The sequence below is a fragment of the Vidua chalybeata genome, chromosome 4, assembly GCF_026979565.1.
Source record: "Vidua chalybeata isolate OUT-0048 chromosome 4, bVidCha1 merged haplotype, whole genome shotgun sequence".
NCBI classification, from domain to species: Eukaryota; Metazoa; Chordata; class Aves; order Passeriformes; family Viduidae; genus Vidua; species Vidua chalybeata.
The window spans coordinates 3,370,499-3,388,800 of NC_071533.1; the positions used below are offsets into that span (position 1 = coordinate 3,370,499).

Sequence of the window (18,302 nt, forward strand, 5' to 3'; positions counted from 1 at the left end):
CTTACAAGGTGAGAATAGGTGGAAGTGAACCTAATCAAAAAGCCACAGAGATGTGGCTTCAAGTGTCTCACATGTTACAGGACTGTCATGGTAGCAAGAGGGCAATATGCAGCTCAGAAAGAAGCATTTGGCTTGGTTTTTAAATGGAAACCATGCCTAAGTATTCTTTGATTGGCTTATAACCTTTTTTTTAACGTCCTGAATTTTGTGAACCCCCTTTTTGACTTTCCTGTCTCAGCTGCAGGAATCTTGCACTGTGAAGCACAAGAGCTGAAGCTGGGAAGTGTCCTGTTACGTGAATATTCCATGGGCAAAATGGAAAACAGTTGTATGTTATTTAAGCTGTCAACAGTGCTTCTACCTGTTGCCAGCTAAGAGCAGGAGTGGCTGGGTGGTGAGGGCTCTCCCTTTTCTGAAGAGCCTGTTTACAGAACAACTTGAAAGGCTCAGGTGAACAGGACAGATTCCAAGTGTGTCAAAGGTGGCAGTGCATTCAGGCCTGCCTGGGATGGCTGTGGGCCAGCAGTGCCTGCAGCGGGTGGGAGTTGCACAAGTGGGGGCACAGATTCTGTGTGCTGTGGAGGGGTCTCTGACCTGTGTGTCAGCAGCTGCTGCTCTCTTGGACCCCAGGCCAAAAACCTTCAGGAATTTCACCTCCTGTGCCATCAGAGCAGGCCCCTGGCTTGTGAGAAGCTGTGTGAAGGCTCGTCTGGAGCCTTCTCCTGCACCCCCTGCCCTGGCAGTGCCTTTAAGCCCTGGCCCCTGCATGGGTTGCACTGCCCGGCCCTGTACCTCACTGATCCTGATGTGGCTTCCCCGTGTGCCTGGGGACTGCCTCATCCCTGCAGCCTGGGCTGGTGTTTGGCAGGATGGGGCTGATCCTTTCAGCATTGCGGCACGTGCTCCACTGGTGCTGGACCCGGTTACCACTTTCATTGCTGAGAGACATCTTTGGGTTAGAAAAATGTATTTATTTGTACTATGGAGTGTTGGTGGTGCTAATGCATAATTGATAAATGTTGTAATTAGGCATTACATTACAAACAAGGCTGTATTATTTCAATAATCACATATAATTAATAATTTAAATCATTACATATAATTAATAATACAAATAATTAATTCAATTATGCTCATTACAATCGCACACGAAACTGTAAGTGTTCATTAGAGCACACTTTTGTAAACTTAAAATTATTAAGAGAGATGAAACAGGCCACCCACCTCCTCTATAAATAGCTTCTTGCAAGATGCTTTTGCTCAGGGATGAGTCCAGATGAACATGTTGTCAGGCAATCCATTTACAGTCAACTGGGGAGCTGTGGGCAAACACGGGTTTTGTGAGCATCCTGCCTGCCTCAGCACAATGAGACAAAAGTGATGGGATGTACATTAAAAGCAGCCCTTCTGGAGCTGCATCACTGCTTTGCTAACACTCCCTGTTATGCAGGTGTGTTCCAGCTGCAGGTGTGGGATGAGCCCTTAGGTGTGCCTGGGAATGGTGGCCTGGAAGCACCTGCCTGGGCTCTGTTCTGAATCAAGCCAGCTGAACTAGGCTCAGCACATGTTCTCTTTTCACTGGTGCCTCTGGGAAATGAGAATCAATTCTTGCTTTTCACTGGGGGCTTCTCTGCCCAATGACTGCATCAAACTTTGGAATGGTCATCTTCTTCAGAAGGTTCAGGGCACGTTCTGGAAACACCCTGAAAGAGAGAGTAACATGAAATTAAAAGTGGGATAGAAACTTAAATTATGGGAAGAAGTGTCACTGCAGGTGAGGGAAGAGCTGGTCTGGCAGCAGAATGCATGCACACATATGAACTGAGACTAGGTATTAAACTGGGCATTATTTCCATAGCTCTCATCAATCTCTGACTAATTAAAGTCCATTCCTGGCCTTTCAGGACTGTTCCAATGCCAGGTAGCTATGGGCAGTATGTGAACTGCGATATTGCTGCAGGATCCAGGAAGTTTCAATATTGTACAGATGTAGGTGTGTATTACATTTCATGCTCTGACATGCAGTAGGCCTGTGGAAGGATGAGATTTTAAAACTGAGGTGCAGTTTTCACTCCTAAGATTACTCCTTTTAAAGAGCTTTGTCTCTTTATCCCCCTGTCCTAAATTATGACCAAAAAAGCAAATTTATTCTAAGTGCTTTGACACCATCAGTTTTGACTTGCCTGTGTTTCTGCAGACTTGCACTCTCAGCAAGCAACTCTTGGAGTTGCAAAAGGATTTCAAATATTTTTCCCACTGTCTGGTGTTTGGTTTGGTAAACAAGAAACTACCAAGTGTTTCATGAGATAGTATAGATTTAACTGAGAATCTAACTTAGTTGTTCGGATGTGAATTCCAGATTTGGAACTGGAGCTCGGGTAAAAGAACTGGAGCTCTGGAGCTCTGGTACCTCCTTAACAGAGCAGCTGCACTGGATAATTAAGTTGTGTGAGAGGATAAATCTTGCTTTACATAGCAGAGCCCTTTTGAAGCAATGTTCTCAGCCTCTGTGGCCTCAGTGCTGACATAAAGAAACAAACACTAATAAGCAGCAGGTTGTCAGCTCTTTCTGGAACTTTTACTGACTCAGAGGTTACAAGTTTGAACCTTTTATACTCAGGTAGTATAGTTGCTTCCACATCCATTGTTTAATTTTCCTTTGTACTTACATTTCAGAAAGCAAAGCAATGTTTAGCTGTGGTGGAACGAAAACCATTTTCTGGTTGGTCACTATTCCTTCCATCAAAGCCTCTACGACTTCTTCAATCTCCAAAATTTTTCCAAGTCTACACAGGAGAGCAAACACATAAGAGCTGCAGTGATAAAAAGGGGTGGTACCAGCTGATCTAGGAGGCTTCACAAATGCAACAATTACATGGACAATTAAACAACAATTAAAGCAACAATTAAAGGACATTGCAGATTTTCTATAGCCAATGATACAAACGGTTGTTATACAGCCACTTGGAACAGAGGCCTAAAGCTGGGGATAATATGCAGTACCTTGATGCAAAGAAGGAAAGGCAGGAATGCAGAGTATTGAGAGTTACCTTGTACGGGGGTTTTTGACAAATCCAGTGTTTATAAAAACCGGACAAAGGCACGTTGTTTTTATTCCATCCTTTCCCAGGGCAGACAGCTCCTCTGTCAGAGCTTTATGAAATCCAACTGCAGCAAACTTGCTTGAGCTGCAGCAAGGGAGCAAGTACAAATGAGAAGGCAGAAATCCTATTTCCACCTTTCTACCACTGCGAATGTCCTAGACCATCACCTGCCTCTTAGTTGCTCAGGTGCTGTTCAAGATAAGGGCTAGGGGAGGGGTGAGGGCTGGTGCACCTCTGCACTACCTTACATCCTAACCTGTACCCCTTATTTTCACTATGTGCTCTCTAGCCCTCTATCCCTTTATTCCTCTTTCTGCTCCTTGATATGTGGAGGCAAAATCCTCCAACTAATATAATCCATCTGAGAGACAGGGCAGGGACTATTCTAAGTTTGCCTGTGCCAGAGTGTAGTGGTGGATTAGACATTGAAACTTGTGGATTAATTGCACAATGCATAGCAGGTATCTCAAAAAAGGGCACTTTAGTTGCAAACAGACAGACAGATGTTAGGAATTCTCAGAAAATTGCAACTGAAGCGCATCAATCAATGGACATCCTGTTCTTTCCCATGAGAGAAGATTACTAGAAGGAATGCAGCCTGAATCTCTAAAATTAGGAAAGATGGGCAGGGTAGAAATGGAAATTAACCCACTACTGTTTATTGTACCACACAGAAGCATCTTGTAACAGTTTTGTGTGACTTTTGAAATAGAGAAGCATTATGCAAGCAGAAATGAGGAACAACCTACCATGGAAATAGGTGTGGGCCTGAGGTTTAAATCAACTCCAAAAAAGGAAAACCACAGAATCAGTTTATTAATTTGGCAGTGTAATCCCAGTAAAATCCCTGGCTGAAGAGTTCTCACACTGCTGACAGTGAGTGACTCTCTAAGAACGAGGATTCCCGGGAAAAGATTGTTCTAAGGAGGAGTGTTCCTGGGGAACATTGCTGCAGCTGTAGCTGCCTTTATAGAAGGCTGGATGTGATGCAGGATGGCAACACACAGTCGAAGAGGTTTTTAGTGCCTGCACCGTGATTTTCCTGACACGTTTCAAGTAGAAAAGTAATTTGATGTCATGACAGCAGAAGGCTGGGGGAGGTCAGCAGGGGGGACCTCATGGTGGGAGGCTGTTATAGGATACCCAGTCAGGACAAGCAGGCAGATGAGGTGTTCTACAAGCAGCTGGCAGAAGCCTCATGGTTTCCAGCCCTTCAACTTACCAAATGTGTGGTGAAAATACAACTTAGCAGAGAGGAAAGCAGCCTAGGAGGTTCCTGGAATGTTTGGAAGACAACCTCCTAACATAGCTGGTGAAAGAACCTGCTGGAAGAGGTGCCCTGGTAGGTCTGTTGTTTGTGAACAGAGGACTGGTAGGTGATGTGGTGGTTGGTGGCAGTCTTGGGCCAAAGGGACCACGAAATGTCAAGAGTTTTCAATAGTGGGTGAAGTCAAGAAGGGCACCAGAACTTCCACCTTGCATTCTGGTGGGCAAACCTTGGCCTTGTTTAGGACACTGATTGACAGAGTCAGTCCTGAAGGGTAAAGGGGTCCAGGAAGGCTGGATATGCTTTAAGAAGGAATTGTGAAATATACAAGAGCAGCTTGTCCCCTTGTGGCTGAAAGACAAGTGGTCAGGGAAAAAGACCAGCCTGGTTAAACAGAGAACTTAGGCTGGAACTTTGAGGAAAAAAACCCAATGTATTCTCTCCAGACTGAGGGTCACATAACTTGGGAGGACTATAAAGATGTTGCAAGGTCATGTAGGGAGAAGATTAGAAGGACCAAAGCCCAACTAGAACTTGGCCTTAGACACAATAAAAAATTTTTCTATAAATACAGCAAAAGGAGGGTCAAGGAATATCTCCATCATTTGTTGAATGTAGAAGATAGTGTAGTGATAGAGGATGAGTAAAAGGCAGAGGAACTTAATGCCTTCTTTGTCTCAGTCTTTAATATAGTCCAGTTGTCCCTCGGGATTCTCAGCTCTCAGAGCTGGAAGTTAGTGACAGAGAGCTGAGGGAAGGGCCCATAATCCAGGAGGAGATGGATAGTGATCTGCTGTGCCAATTAGACATTCAAAAACCTATGACTTCTGATGGGATCCATGCCAGAGTAATGAGGGAACTGTTGAAAGAACTTGCCAAACCACTTTCAATCACCTACCAGTAGTCCTGGTTAACTGGACAAGTTTTATCTGGCTGGCAATTAGCAAATGTAACACCCATCTACAAAAGGGTTGGAAGGATTATCCAGAGAATTCCAGGCCTGTAATCTTAACCTTGGTTGTGGGCAAGGTTATGGAAGAGATCATCCTGAGTACCATTACAAGGCACATACTGGACAACCAAGGGATCAAGCCCAGCCAGCATGGATTTATGAAAGGAAGGCTCTGCTTGACCAACCTGATCTCCTTGTATGACCAAGTAGCTCACCAAGTAGATGAGGGGAAGGCTGTGGATGCGCCTATCCAGGATCTATCTAGAGTTCAGTAAAATGTTTGACACCATCCACCACAGCATCCTCCTAGGAAAAACTGACTGCTTGCAGCTTGGCTGGGTGGACTCTTCAATGGGTAAAAATGGGTAAAAATCTGGCTGGATGGCTGGGCCCAGAGTGCTGTGGTGAATGGAGATAAATCCATTTGGCAGCTGGTCGCCAGTGGTGTTCCCCAGGGCTCCACCTTGGGCCAGTCCTGTTTAATGTCTTTATGGGTGATCTGGACACGGGAATCAAAGGCACCCTCAGTAATTGTGCAGGAGACATTGAGTTGATGTGCTCAAGGGATGGAAGGCTCTGCTGGACACCTGGACAGGCTCTATCAGTGGGCTGAGGACACAGCTGCAGGAGGCTCAAGAAGGTGAAGTGTCAGGTTCTGCACCTGAGCTATGCAGTGATACAGGCTGGGTGAGGAATGGCTTGGGACAGAAAGGGACACCTCAGTACGGGTTTACTTGACAACACTACAACAAATCAGAAAAAATACATTCTAACGAGAAGGGAAGAGGATACCTTTTTTACTAAGCAAAAGTCTGCATTGGTGGGGAGAGAAAACAGGAGAGTCTTTCATTAGGAGATATGTTACATGACTATTCTTTCATACAAACATTGCCCACGATTCAGTCAGAGCTAAATACTTGGTACTTCCTGATGGAAAAGATGCAATTAAGATTTTTTAAAAATAAGCAAGCTGATTTCAAAATCACTTACCAATATGTCACCATGAAAGGAGTCACAAAATGACCTGCTGCTGAAGCCACCGTGACAATGTGCCCATAGTTGTTGTCCATCATGACTGGCAGGAAAGCTCTCGTGGTCTTGGAAGTCATTTAAACCAAGAGGCAAAATGCAGGGCACAGGAAGGAGGAAAAGAACATTCTTTTCTTAGGCATCCTCAGCACTGACTCTCAGTGTTATCCACTAGGTGGCCAAAGCTATCCCTGAAGCTACGAGATTCCCAGAGCCACAGAGATACCTGCTCTCTGACCAGTGGTGCAGCTGGCAACCTGCTCAACAAAGGCTTCAGCAGTGGGCTATAAACAAGAGATGGTTTTCACATCTTTCCTTTGCTGCTTTTAAGGTTTCAGGTGTCAGCAGAACCCAGCACGTACAATAAAGCACTTGTCAATCTATGGCTTCTCTTTTCTTCTGCCACAAACAAGTACTGCTGAAAGCCTCCCAGCCTGTCAGCCCCACGACACCTCTGACAGAGGCCTTCTGTGTGTGCTGCAGATGAGGCTGTCACCAGCCAGCTCACATCAGCAAGAGGCCATTCCAGTTTCCCAGCACAGTCTGCCTGGGTGCCCCTGTGCTCTAACAGTTCATTTGGTAATGCACTGCTAATAATGGTTGATCTAAATAAGCATCCTCATTGACACTCCCAAAAAAACTGTAGCTAGAGATGGTGGTGGCCCTTACCCACATGTGACCCAGAATGTTGACTTCAAACATCCTTTCTATTTGGTGGTCCTGAGTCGAGAGAAAGTCAGCAGCTGTAATCACACCAACATTGTTCACCAGGATAGTCACATCCCCAATATCCTTCTTCACCTTTGGGAGAGAAAACAAAAGCCCAAAATTCTGTCTGTCACTCAGGAGGAAAAAAAAAAGAAAAGTAAGGGTGGGGAAGATGAACCATAATTAAATTCTTAACATTGCATCTTCAAGAGAGAGGAAGATCATGCCACATTTCTAGATGTGGCAGGAACTCTGCAGTAGAGCCATGGAATCTGGTTTAGATCTGATTCTTCCCCATTCATTAATGCCAGTGTTGTTTATTGTGTTCCACAAACTGTGCACAGTTTGGACCGTGTAGTCATACTTGGGACCACGGAGGTACAGACTGTTTTGAGGCAGCTGGGCCACAGCCATTACAATAAAATATTTCATATGTTCTCAGTGCTGTCTATGTTCCTTCAGAGGCTGGAACCCTAGAGAGCAAACTTGGCAAGAGGATGGGATATGCTGGAGCCTCCCAAATAGGATGAGCCTGGCTGTGATCTTGGAAATGCTACAGCACTCTGTGTCCAGAGAGCAGTGAGGAGTGGAGAGCTTCCAAGGGCTTGCAGGATTTGTGCACAACATGTCTTCTCTAGTTTTCCTGCCTTCTTGGGAAATCAAGCATGGTTGGGAAAGCCTTTGGCCGTGCCCCTGTTGCCCTGTGGCAGCAGTTCTCTGGCCACAGAGAGCAAAACATAACTTTCCCAGGCCTTTCTGGGCAAGGCTGTGAGAAGATCAGATAAAATATTGAGAAACAATTCTTATCTTCATTTGTTGCACCTGTTTTTGTGAACATTTGTTTACAATTTTTACATTTTTGTGAGATTTGTTTACCAGAGGGCGGTTTCTTAATTAGCTGATGGTGATGGTGTTTGGATTGGAGGATTAATTTGGTCTAACTGTATTGTAACTGTCTATACATGCAATGGGTTTCTTAATAATTATAATAACATGATAAAGAGATTGATCAGCCTTCTGTGAATCATGGAGTCAATGCTAATTATTACCCGGCTGGGAGCCCGTCGCGACGACACTGCCCCACCTTGTCTGCAGCGCTGTAGATCTCCTCCCGTTTGCTGCAGTCCACCACGAAGGTTTGAACGGTGGCTCCCAGCTTCTGGCATTCTGCTGCCGTCTCCTCAATGCCGTGCTGGAAGAGGCAAAGAGAAAGACACCGTGCACAGCTGTCCCCTCACCACAGCTGAGCAGCAGAGGCTGAAGATGTCCTTGGACTGAGCAACCACTGCCCAGCCCCAGAAGAGTTCATGGCTACCCAAGGAAAGAGCTATAGGTGGGCTTGCTGAGAGGGCAGGCATTTCAGCCTTAAATTTAGGATCTGCATGTGGTGACAGCCAGAAAGGTGGCAACAAGAGTGAGTTTAGCTTGGTAAGGCAGACAGAGCAAGGCTGCAGAAAGGGGGCACATGGTGCCCATCACAGCACAGCAGGCAGCACTGTGAGTGTAAACAGCTTGTAAAATACAGGCCTGGCTGACACCCTGAGATATGAAAACTGGCTCTATGTGTTTCTGCATTTGCATGCTGGGTGTGAGAAGAGAGGCGCCCTCCACATTTCAGAATGTAGAAAGATTTTAATTTCAGAATGACCTTTGATGCACACAGGTCAGAAGCTCCCTGAAGTCATTACATCAACTCGCTAAGCCAGAGCAGAGGTGACTTTGTTGTATCCCTGTTCCCAGGCGCCAGAAGGCCATGCTAGTGGAACATGTGCAGTGAAAAGCTCTAGGTCACAAACAGCCTGGGACAACTCAGCAATCTCCGTGGTGGGTGACTGGGCAGCTGTCCTCAACACCAGCTGCTGTTTAATGCTGAGAGCCCCCAAGAAGGAGGCCTTGTCAAGGCACTTGGGTTGGAGGAGCATACTCCTAAATCCTCTGGAATCCACAATCTCCCTTGATACTATATTTCAGTTCCTGCTGACACCCACGCTTACAATCTATTACCCAGCACTGAAGCGAGGTGTCGCTCGCTACTAGATTTATACCTAAATTCCCCCATTCCATCCAGTGAACATGGATAATCCTCTGTTTCACTGCAGCCCTGTACACTTTGGGAGAGCGGTGCTATGCCTCCTCCCATCCCTCCAATGTCTGGTCTTAGGCATAATGGGTACCATGAACAGACACTGAAAATGTTCAGCACTATCTTCCCTTTTTATCCATCCTCTCACTCAACTTGTCTCAGGTTTGGCATATTTTTGTTTGTGGAAGGCTGGGTTCTGTTTTGCAGCTTCATGATGAGCTCTTTTGCTGACCCAGTGTGTCAGAATCAGAAACGTCTCACCGACCCTGTTGCACTTACACCCAGCACTTGGCCTGGATTCCTTCAGAATGTCATGTTGCATGTTTGTATCTGCCGATCCTCCACTTGCCACGGCATTTTTGCATTCCAGTCAAATCATCTGAGCTTGGACCAGTGTAAACATTCCGAGAGGTGCCATCTACACGTGCAGCTGCCCAGAGGGCAGCCGGGCTCACACACAGCCCGGCACAGTGATGCTGCTGATGAGAGTGCAGAGAAAACACATCTCCCAGCAGTGCACGCAAAACACCCGGGGCTCCAGAGAGAACAAGTGAAGGCAGCCCTGCTCCTCTCTGCAAACAGCCTTCTGGTGCCAGCGGGCTTTCTCTGCCAGCCCAGGCAGCAGCTCCTCCAGCAGCTTCCCGAGCACTTCTTTCCCTCTCGCACGTGCTCTGCCGGCTGCTGCCCGCTCCCTGCCGAGGAGCACCGAGTGACCGTGGGACCAGAGCCCCACATCCTCCGCTGCAAGTGGGGCCAAACCCTCTCCTGGCGCTCAGCATCCCAGCCGGGGGAGCCAAGCGGGAGCCGATGGGAGCGGGCTGCAAGGGGCTGGGCGATGGGGGTGCAATGTGGTGCTGCTGCCCTTCTTACGTCCCTAAATCCCCCGCGGACTCCGAGGTCACGGAGTGAGGGCACGAGTGTGCCCATTACCTTATTGATGTCCCACAGAACCAGTCTGCTCTGGCGCTTGGCGAACTCCAAGGCGGTCGCTCTCCCGACGCCATGGCCAGCGCCCGTGATGAGCACCAGCTCCCCGCTGAGAGACTTCTTCCTCACAGGCACGAACAGCTTCACAAAAGCCTCCAGGTAGGAGTAGAGCAGCGTGACCAGGAACAGGAGAAGCTCCAGAAACAGATTCATTGTTTTCCCGGAGCTCCCCTGGCGCTCGACCCGCGCTAGAGCCGCCAGCGCCCGCCGCCCCTCAGCCTGCCGAGGCCGCGCCGCCGGGCTTCGGCGCCCAATCAGAGCGCGGCGGGGGCGCTGCGACGCCGCGGGCGTGCGGGGGCCCGGCCGCGCTCCGAACTGCGCTGTGGGTTCGTTCTCCGGGCTCCACAGGGCAGGGACAATAACGTGGGAAGTGGAGACTCCTACCCTGGGATGAGGTAGTTGATTAAAGGAAAAGATATAAAAGAGAAAAGGTTGTTCTCTACTTCCCCGCGGGAAGCAGGGCTTCCGCACGCACATCGGTCGCTCCGGAAGGTAAACACTGTAAATAACGAATACCCTCCCTCCCGTTCCTTTCCTTATGTTTTATGTCAGAGCGGACATCATGTGGCATGGAATAACCCTTTAGTTGTTTTGGGCCAGGATCTTGCCCACTGATACGGCTGGGAATGCTGGGGACACAGCGCTGATGTGGGAGCGCTGCCCAGCGGCAGCCAAAACACGGGCGTGTTACCAACCCTCTCCTGAGTGCCAGTGCACGTCCCGGCACCGCGGCGGTGCCTCGGCGACGGAGCTCCGCCCCAGCCGGAGCCGGCAGCGGGCGCTGCCATTGACGTCGTCCCCGTCGCCAATGCGGGGCCAGCTTGTACAGCGCGGGACGGCAAGGAGCGGGATCAAGGGGCGGCATCGTGCAGTGGGATCAAGAAGTGGCATCCTGCAGCGGGCTGCTTCGCATCGCCGGCCCAGCGCCCCGGCCCGGCCCCGGCCCCGGCCCCGGCCCCGGGGCTGAGGCGGCATCGCTCGCGGTGCGGTCGCGGCGGGGCCGATGCAGCTGCCGGCCGGAGCTCTGCCTCGGGCCCTAGCCGTGCTCTCGTTCTCCGTCCTGCTGAGCGCCCGGAGCGCTGCCCAGCGCCGTCCCGCCCACAGGTAGGACGGGCTGTGGCGGTGGCGGAGCGGCGGGAGCTCGGCTCGGGCCCTGGTGTCGCTGCCGGCGGCCTGTTCCGCCGGGAGCAGCCGCCTCATGGCTCGGCCGAGATCCCGGGGCTGCCGTGCACCCCCTGCCCGCCGAGGAGGAGCTTGGCCGGAGTGTGCGGTGTCCCTTTGGGGGGAAAGGCAGGCGGGGCTGTCCCTTAAAGTGATGTAATTACTGGAAAGTACAAGAGCGGTTTTGCCCTTTCCCACGTCTCTGTTAAAGGTTTTTGTTGTGAACTTGAGGCGTTTCGTGAGTTGAATATTAGGAGAAATTTCTTCTAATTTCATTAGACGTGGGAATGAGCTGCGCAGGGAGGTGGTGGAATCACCATCCCCAGAGGTGTTCAAGGAAAGACTGGATGTGGTGCTCAGTACCATGATCGAGGTGACACGACGATATTTGTTCATAGTTTGGCTGTGATGATCTCAAAGGTCTTTTCCAACCTAATTGATTCTGTGAAAGAGCTGAGTCTATTCCACTTGCTGTAATGTACTTTAAAGATTGGGAATTAAAGAGCATGTTAAAACGTAATGAATGAGATGTTATTTTTATTTTTCTTTTCTTTTAGTAATTTATCTGCAAGCTGTTGGTCCCGTCTTCATCCTGTAAACATGTTCAACAGTTGTAATTTGAAGTTCCACCACAGAAAAGCTCTCACATCCCCATATCCAGGATCACACATTGAGCGTTGCCAAGTTCCTGAAGATAAAGTGGGCTGGATGACTGAGTGGGAAGATTATAATCCCATGGAGTACACTGCAAAGTCTGTTTTGGCCAGACCCAATTGGGCAGATCCCCAAATCAAGTGAGTGGAAATGGTGGCTCTTTTCCCCTGTGAACATGAAAGCAGGAAATGATCATGAATGGAGTTAACAAGATCATCTTAAGTGATGTGTGATTCTACAGCGATGTGTGAACGTCAAGATTAAGGAAGGTGGTGGTTAGAGACCTGAGTAGTTTGGATTGTTGTGAAGGCCTTTGATATATGACTTTACTGAGCTGATGATTGAGATTGGAATAATGGACAGCTGTTGATGCTGTGCACGTGTTTCTCTGTGTTGTGAGCTAAATAAAAATCTAATTCTCCTTAAGAATTTGGAAGAACATTTTAGTGATACACTTATTTGTTTATTCATAGTTGGAATGCAACATGAAAAAAGAAAGTGTAATTGTAGGTTTTGAAGGGAGCGCTCTGACTCAGGAAATGTGAAAGGTTGAACTAATTACAGATTTTTTTTTTTGTGACTGTGTAGCAATGTGGGTGTCAGTTCTTCTGTCTCAAGTAATAAGGGATAGGACAAGAGGAAATAGCCTCATGTTGTACCAGAGGAGGTTTAGATTGGATATTAGGAAAAATTTCTTCACCAAAAAGTTTGTCAGGCACTGGAACAGGCTTCCTAGGGAACTGGTGGGATCACCATCCCTGGAGGTATTTAAAAGATATCTGGATGTGGCACATGGGGGCATGGTTTAGTAGTGGGCTTGGCAGCGCTGCACTGAACTCGGTGATTTTAAGAGTCTTTTCCAACCAAAATGATTCTGTGATTCTACACCTCTAATCTTAACAAAAATGCTTTTGAAACACTTTGTCTAAGTGAAGATTGAGAGAGATGCAATATTAAATACTTTAGTTCTGCACTTTTGCCTGCAGAACTAAATACAGAGGGACTGTAATCAGAAAAAGTTAGGACTTCCTGGCCTCCTTTAGAAAAGGGAGGGCCTGCAACTCCAGTTCTGGTAAAATCTGCTCATCAACACACTCAAAGGGGTGTTGCTGGTCTGATGGCTGGCATACAAGCTTTTGTATTTTGTAATTTGTCTCTATTAAATTCTTATTTGCCACACAGCGATGAAGGTTTTTCTCCCAAATTCAATGAGAGAGATGGAGAAGTGGAGAGGAAGAGTCTGAATGGCTTGTATGTGGTCGAAAATGGGAGACCCCGGTGAGTGTGGGGGTTTTTATTTGCATATTCATTTCAGTGGTGTAGTTTCAGTGTCTTACAGGTCTGTCAGTTCCAATACATGGTACCTGCTAGGACAAAGCCAAGAGAGAAAAATGGAATCTAGTTTGATGAATCTAAGTTGATGAATGAGAAAAACATCTTGTGTCTCTTGCCCTTTAAAGCATATATGTGCTTTAACTCAAAATATGTGTTGCTATCCTTCCCTTTTTTGTTATTTAATCTTGATTTGTGGTTTTCTTTGAATTAGTTTTGGTTGGGTTTTTTTTTGTAGAATGTTTTGAATGTGGGGAAATAAATACGTTTAATGTGTTAAGGGTTTGGAAATTTAGCAGAAAATAAACTCCCTTTTGTTTCAGCTGGTCCTCAGAGATCAGAGGAGCTGGGTGTGGCTGGGCTTAATTTCCAATTGGAACCAGTTCAGGACTACATGAGTCATGTACTGTGGCATTTATTTCAGCAATCCAGCGGGAAGGACTGGCCTCACCGGCAGAGGATTGTTGGGGCGCTGGGGACCAAACCATGCTGCTGATCCTATTGTAACAAGGTAAGGTGCAGGTAACTGCAAGGTACCCTGCAGTAGAGAAAAAACCCATGCATTTTGCTTCTTTTCTGCTTCTCTGGGGAGGATGTTACATTTCATGGCCCTTTTCTCTGTGTGTTTTCTATGTGTAAGCTCATTCTGCCTTTGTCATGTAAGAAACACTAATCTAGTCTATGATAGGAGGAGGTGGGATTAGGATGCTCTTTTTGTCATTGTATACTTTGTTTTGGTGTGCTTTTCCCAGCAGGAGGTGTGTGTACGTGCTAACCGTTTTACACAAAGCATTCAGAAAAGATTGTGTGGTTAACAGAGGTGTGAGCTACAAAGTGCCATGCTGAAGACAGAACCATTGTGGAAAATCATCCTGGTGCATTTTACTTCTTCCCCTTTCCAGAAGGATGCCAATGCTACTGAGTTGCTTCCTTGAAAGTAAATGCTGGAATTGGGTTTATTTTATTTTTTGTTTAGACAGCTTTTTGCTCTGCCTATTGGTATTTCTTAGTTCTTCACTAAATGCGATGGTGGCTTGTGGCGTTGTCCTGGCGCTGCTGCAGCTTGTGTGACCATTCTGTTCCAGCAGAAACATTCTGATCCTCTTAGTATGAATTAGCACAAGTGCAGCGCGGAGAGCTTTCAGAGGAACTGCTGCTACCAGCCTGGCTGCAGAAACATGCCTCATGGGCATTTCCTGCCCTTTTGGCTGAGGAAAACCCTCAGTGTTCTGCCCTTGGTTGCGGTCGTGCTGGATGGCATTTGTCGGTCGCCCCTGACTGTTCATTCTCTGCTTTGTTTGTCACCACACAGGTTCCAGTGCCTTGCTGTTCCTCTCTCAGGCCCAGGTGTCAAGAAGCAGCAAAACATATTCTTGTTTGTCATTTTCTGCAGGTGGAAAAGGGATGGAAGTGGCAGTAAAGTTGCTCATCCAGTTTCTGGCAAGAACATCTTGCAGTTTGTAGCCATCAAGAGGAGAGACTGTGGGGAGTGGGCCATTCCAGGGGTAAGGACAAAGCTTCAGAGGCAGCTGGCATTTCCCTGCTGGTGAAGCCATGAGGCAGATATGGCACGTGTGTGATGCAGGTGGATGTAATATACTGAGAGCTAGGAGTTAAATTATGTAGAATCTGAGGGATAGTATTTTTTTGTTTGTTTGCTTTCCCCCCTCTAAGGGGATGGTGGACCCAGGGGAGAAGATCACTGCTACCCTGAGGCGAGAATTTGAGGAGGAGGCCTTGAACTCTCTGCAGAAATCCCCTGAGGAGAAAGCAAAATTGGAGAAGCAGCTCCAGAAGCTGTTCAGCCAGGAACACTTTGTGGTGAGCTCTGTGTCTCTTGTGGTAGCCTTTTGAGCTGTTCATGTAACTCACAGTTGTATGGAACCTGAAGAAGTGCAGCTGAAATGAAAATAAGTTGTGATGCTCATCTTCTTGAGGTGTAGGAAATGGAAGGGGCTGTTGAAAACTCTGTAAGGGCAAATGTCTCAGAGGGAAAGAAAAAAGTGTGACCAATTCCACCTTGTTTGTTTTGACACTGAGCTTGTTCTGGTTTGTTTGGGGCCTTATAGGTGTACAGAGGATATGTGGATGACCCTCGTAACACTGATAATGCCTGGATGGAGACAGAGGCTGTGAACTATCATGATGAAACAGGTAAATATCTCCAGGCATGCTCTTAATTGCCTTTTACTCCATGTGTTAGTTTGAAATTGAGGCTGTTGTTGAGCTGAGAATGGCAGTGAAATCAGGGGAGCATGAAAGTCAGGTGTAAAATATGGGACTAGATTCTTAAATTGATCTTTTATCTTGGACTCCCATTTTTCACCTGTAAGACAAATCAATCTACTTAGATGCTTCTGATATGTTCAAGCCAGAGACTTCATGCAATGATATTTCCACTGAATTTTGGATAGTAGGTGCCAGTTGTGAAGTTTCACATGTCACTGGTCCTAGACTTTTCAGTCCCCAGAAGTACTGGAGATGGTGTATCTTCGGCCTGTGTTTACAATACAGAATAGAAGAGCATTTCCTTGGTTGTTGTCTATGAAGTCCTGAGATTCTTTTTAAAAACAGAGTGAAAATTTGGGGGAAAAAAAAGCAATTCAGAAGCCTTTATGCATCCCCTTTTAAAAACTAGTATTTTTTATTTTGGGGCCTTCTGTAAAATTTAATTTTTTTTTTCATAATTGTATATGTTTCAGAATTCAGTTTGTCCTGCAGAATAGTATGTGAGAAAAGGAGCAGTCAAATATTAAGGAAACAAGCAAAAATCCAGGCAGGTGTATTGGCTAAACTTGGGGTAATAAGTACATGTTGTCATGATCGTTTAAAGTAACTTCTCATGCTGCTGGTGATATCCTAGGAAAAATGACAGGGTGTTAACACCATTTCTGCCATTCAGATTTGCCTTAAAATAGTGCAAGTCTGAAAAAGGTTTCCAGCACAGAATCAGTGAGAGATTTAGTTGTTTTTTCTCTGAGAAGCCATTGAAGGTTGCTGCCAGTGAAGGAGCATTGTGGAAGGGCAGAACTAATAGGATGTGAGAGGGGAAAAAGCAGGAAGAAAAGATGCAATAGCATGTTCTAACTCTCGTTTTGTGAACAGGTGAGACGATGGATAACTTGCCTCTGGAAGCAGGTGATGATGCCGGAGTGGTAAAGTGGGTTGACATCAGTGAGAAGCTTGAGCTGTATGCGAGTCACAGCTACTTCATCAAGTTGGTGACTGAGAAACGGGGAGCCCACTGGAGTGAGGATCCTGGCTCTGAGTGCCACAAGTGATGGAAACTGGGAACTGACAGACTCTGAGAGGAGAATATGTTTTCCAGCCTTGAAACAGATGTCCTTGTCATCCTCAGTGAAAATGCTGTGAAATTCAGCTGGGAGAAACACTGGACAGTGATTAACACAGGCTTTTTCAGAGACTTCAGATTGCTTCTTTTGATTTCTTAGCTAGTGTGAAATGAGAAGAATGTGGACCTCTCGCTTTGCTTTCTTGGCTTCATTATTTGCAGCTGTTTCATAATGTCTGCAGATCTGCATGACAGCACTGGCATTCTGACTGCTGGTAGTTCACAGGCTCTTTGTTTTTGCACTGATTCCTTTTCAGGAATATGAATCCCTAAGGAATGAGAGACTTGTAGGATAACCTGAATAAGGACTTAAATTAAGTGCTGCATAATAAAGTGAAATTTCTTTTCTGAGTCATTTCATTTAACATATCTTTGCAGGGATTTTCTGCTTTGAGAAATTAGTTTTCACATTCAATTACTTTTTAGTTTACAGTGTGGCTGGGATTCACATCTGAATGTGTGACTGTGCCTCTGTGTCAAAAGAAAACTTGGAAGATGAAACTTCATGACTGATTTGAGGAGCTGAATTTCGTGATTCCTTCTCTTCCCACAGCTTGTGGGGTACAGTACAGCTGTTGTGGAGACTGCATCATAAACAGAATCAGTGGAAAGAGCAGCCTTGAAGCATAATCTTGTAAATGCTGCTGGTTTCTTACCCTAAAGGTGATGTGAGTAACTTGCAGTCAGGAGGCTGATGGGGGCCTTCTATGGCATTTATGCTGCTAACAGGGGCTGCACAACAGTTGCAGACATTTCTCTCTGTGTTTTTAATCAATAGCTGTTAATTGTGTACTGGTGTCAGGAGTTGGTGACAGTGACAGATGAAAGTTGATGTTGAGACCTGAGGACATCAGGAATTTTGATCCATGTGTTGAAGTAAGTTGGTGATAAATGTCATGGTGTGGAATTATTTTGTGTGTAACAGTACTGTGACACACTCATGCACTGTTGAGACTTTATCCACACCCTGCTTAACTAGTTAATGGGTTTAGGACTTTCTCCTTTTCATCCCTACCCCTGCCTCCCAATTAGCTAGAGAAACCTGGAGGAGTTATGGGTGTTTATGCAGGAGACCATGGGACTCTTGCAGAGTTATTAGTATGCTCCTTTCAAAGGAAAAGGTAATGTCAAAAGGTATTAATTTTTCTTTCAACCCTTGCTCACCTCTTCCTGCCTATCTGATTTCTTCTGTGATGTGATGCATTATGCAGAGTAGACTCCCAGCAGTGTAGCTGGGTTTTGAAAGAGTGACCCACAAGAGCACACCCTTCTTCGAGAGTCAGGGGATGTGGATCTGCAGTCTCTATATACAGTTTTTAATACCCTGTCTTGCATCAGGAAACCACAAAATGTCATGAATCATGCCTTCTTCAGATGTTTTGGGTTATTAGTTTACTTCTCAGCTAATAAAAACGGCAGGGTGTTTTTGGTAACAACCCCACTAACCCTTAGAGGATTGACAGGCTTGGCAGAGGAAATGTGTTATGGAAAGAGTATTTGTTGTTTATTTTTCACTGAAGATACTCTGACTGTAGTGATGCTGGAGGAGTACTCAGGTGATAATACTGAGAGTACTGAAGTTGCAAACTGAGAGACAGCATAAATTCTTTTTCCTGAAGAAATGGGAATTTGTGGGTTAAAGTCATTACCTTTTGAGGCCAGCTGTGTAAACT

The 18,302-nt window shown here is 46.4% G+C and overlaps 2 protein-coding genes across 4 annotated transcripts; one reads left to right on the plus strand and one right to left on the minus strand.

Moving 5' to 3' along the window:
* Positions 1-950: 950 nt before the first annotated feature.
* LOC128786914 (estradiol 17-beta-dehydrogenase 11-like) lies at positions 951-10,621 on the minus strand. Of its 2 annotated transcripts, XM_053940645.1 has the most exons (7): positions 10,074-10,621; positions 8,145-8,252; positions 7,022-7,153; positions 6,314-6,420; positions 3,051-3,188; positions 2,670-2,786; positions 951-1,703 (listed from the first exon to the last, which is right to left on the minus strand). In XM_053940645.1, the coding sequence occupies exons 1-7, from the start codon at positions 10,605-10,607 to the stop codon at positions 1,616-1,618; spliced, it is 1,224 nt and encodes a 407-aa protein (XP_053796620.1). In that variant the 5' UTR covers positions 10,608-10,621; the 3' UTR covers positions 951-1,615. The 2 variants fall into 2 exon arrangements, with proteins under 2 accessions (XP_053796620.1, XP_053796621.1); XM_053940646.1 differs by lacking the exon at positions 3,051-3,188 and having other exon boundaries at positions 2,670-2,813.
* On the plus strand, positions 10,533-16,980 carry NUDT9 (nudix hydrolase 9). 2 transcript variants are annotated; one of them, XM_053940649.1, is made up of 8 exons: positions 10,533-10,622; positions 11,849-12,085; positions 13,128-13,223; positions 13,702-13,788; positions 14,671-14,782; positions 14,952-15,098; positions 15,347-15,431; positions 16,383-16,980. In XM_053940649.1, the coding sequence occupies exons 2-8, from the start codon at positions 11,892-11,894 to the stop codon at positions 16,556-16,558; spliced, it is 897 nt and encodes a 298-aa protein (XP_053796624.1). In that variant the 5' UTR covers positions 10,533-10,622; positions 11,849-11,891; the 3' UTR covers positions 16,559-16,980. The 2 variants fall into 2 exon arrangements, with proteins under 2 accessions (XP_053796624.1, XP_053796622.1); XM_053940647.1 differs by lacking the exon at positions 10,533-10,622 and adding an exon at positions 10,688-11,234.
* Positions 16,981-18,302: the final 1,322 nt, after the last annotated feature.

What these genes read in the sequence shown, in the direction of transcription:
- LOC128786914 (XM_053940645.1), bottom strand. Translation starts at nt 10,607, where the DNA reads ATGTGCGTGCGGAAGCCCTGCTTCCCGCGGGGAAGTAGAGAACAACCT. An exon ending in ACATTCTGGGTCACATGTGG is followed by an intron (nt 6,421 to 7,021) that starts GTAAGGGCCACC and finishes ATGACTTCCAAG; the next exon opens with ACCACGAGAGCTTTCCTGCC. An exon ending in CCTTTCATGGTGACATATTG is followed by an intron (nt 3,189 to 6,313) that starts GTAAGTGATTTT and finishes CCCTTGCTGCAG; the next exon opens with CTCAAGCAAGTTTGCTGCAG.
- NUDT9 (XM_053940647.1), top strand. Translation starts at nt 11,134, where the DNA reads ATGCAGCTGCCGGCCGGAGCTCTGCCTCGGGCCCTAGCCGTGCTCTCG. An exon ending in CAGCGCCGTCCCGCCCACAG is followed by an intron (nt 11,235 to 11,848) that starts GTAGGACGGGCT and finishes CTTTTCTTTTAG; the next exon opens with TAATTTATCTGCAAGCTGTT. An exon ending in GAACTATCATGATGAAACAG is followed by an intron (nt 15,432 to 16,382) that starts GTAAATATCTCC and finishes TTTTGTGAACAG; the next exon opens with GTGAGACGATGGATAACTTG.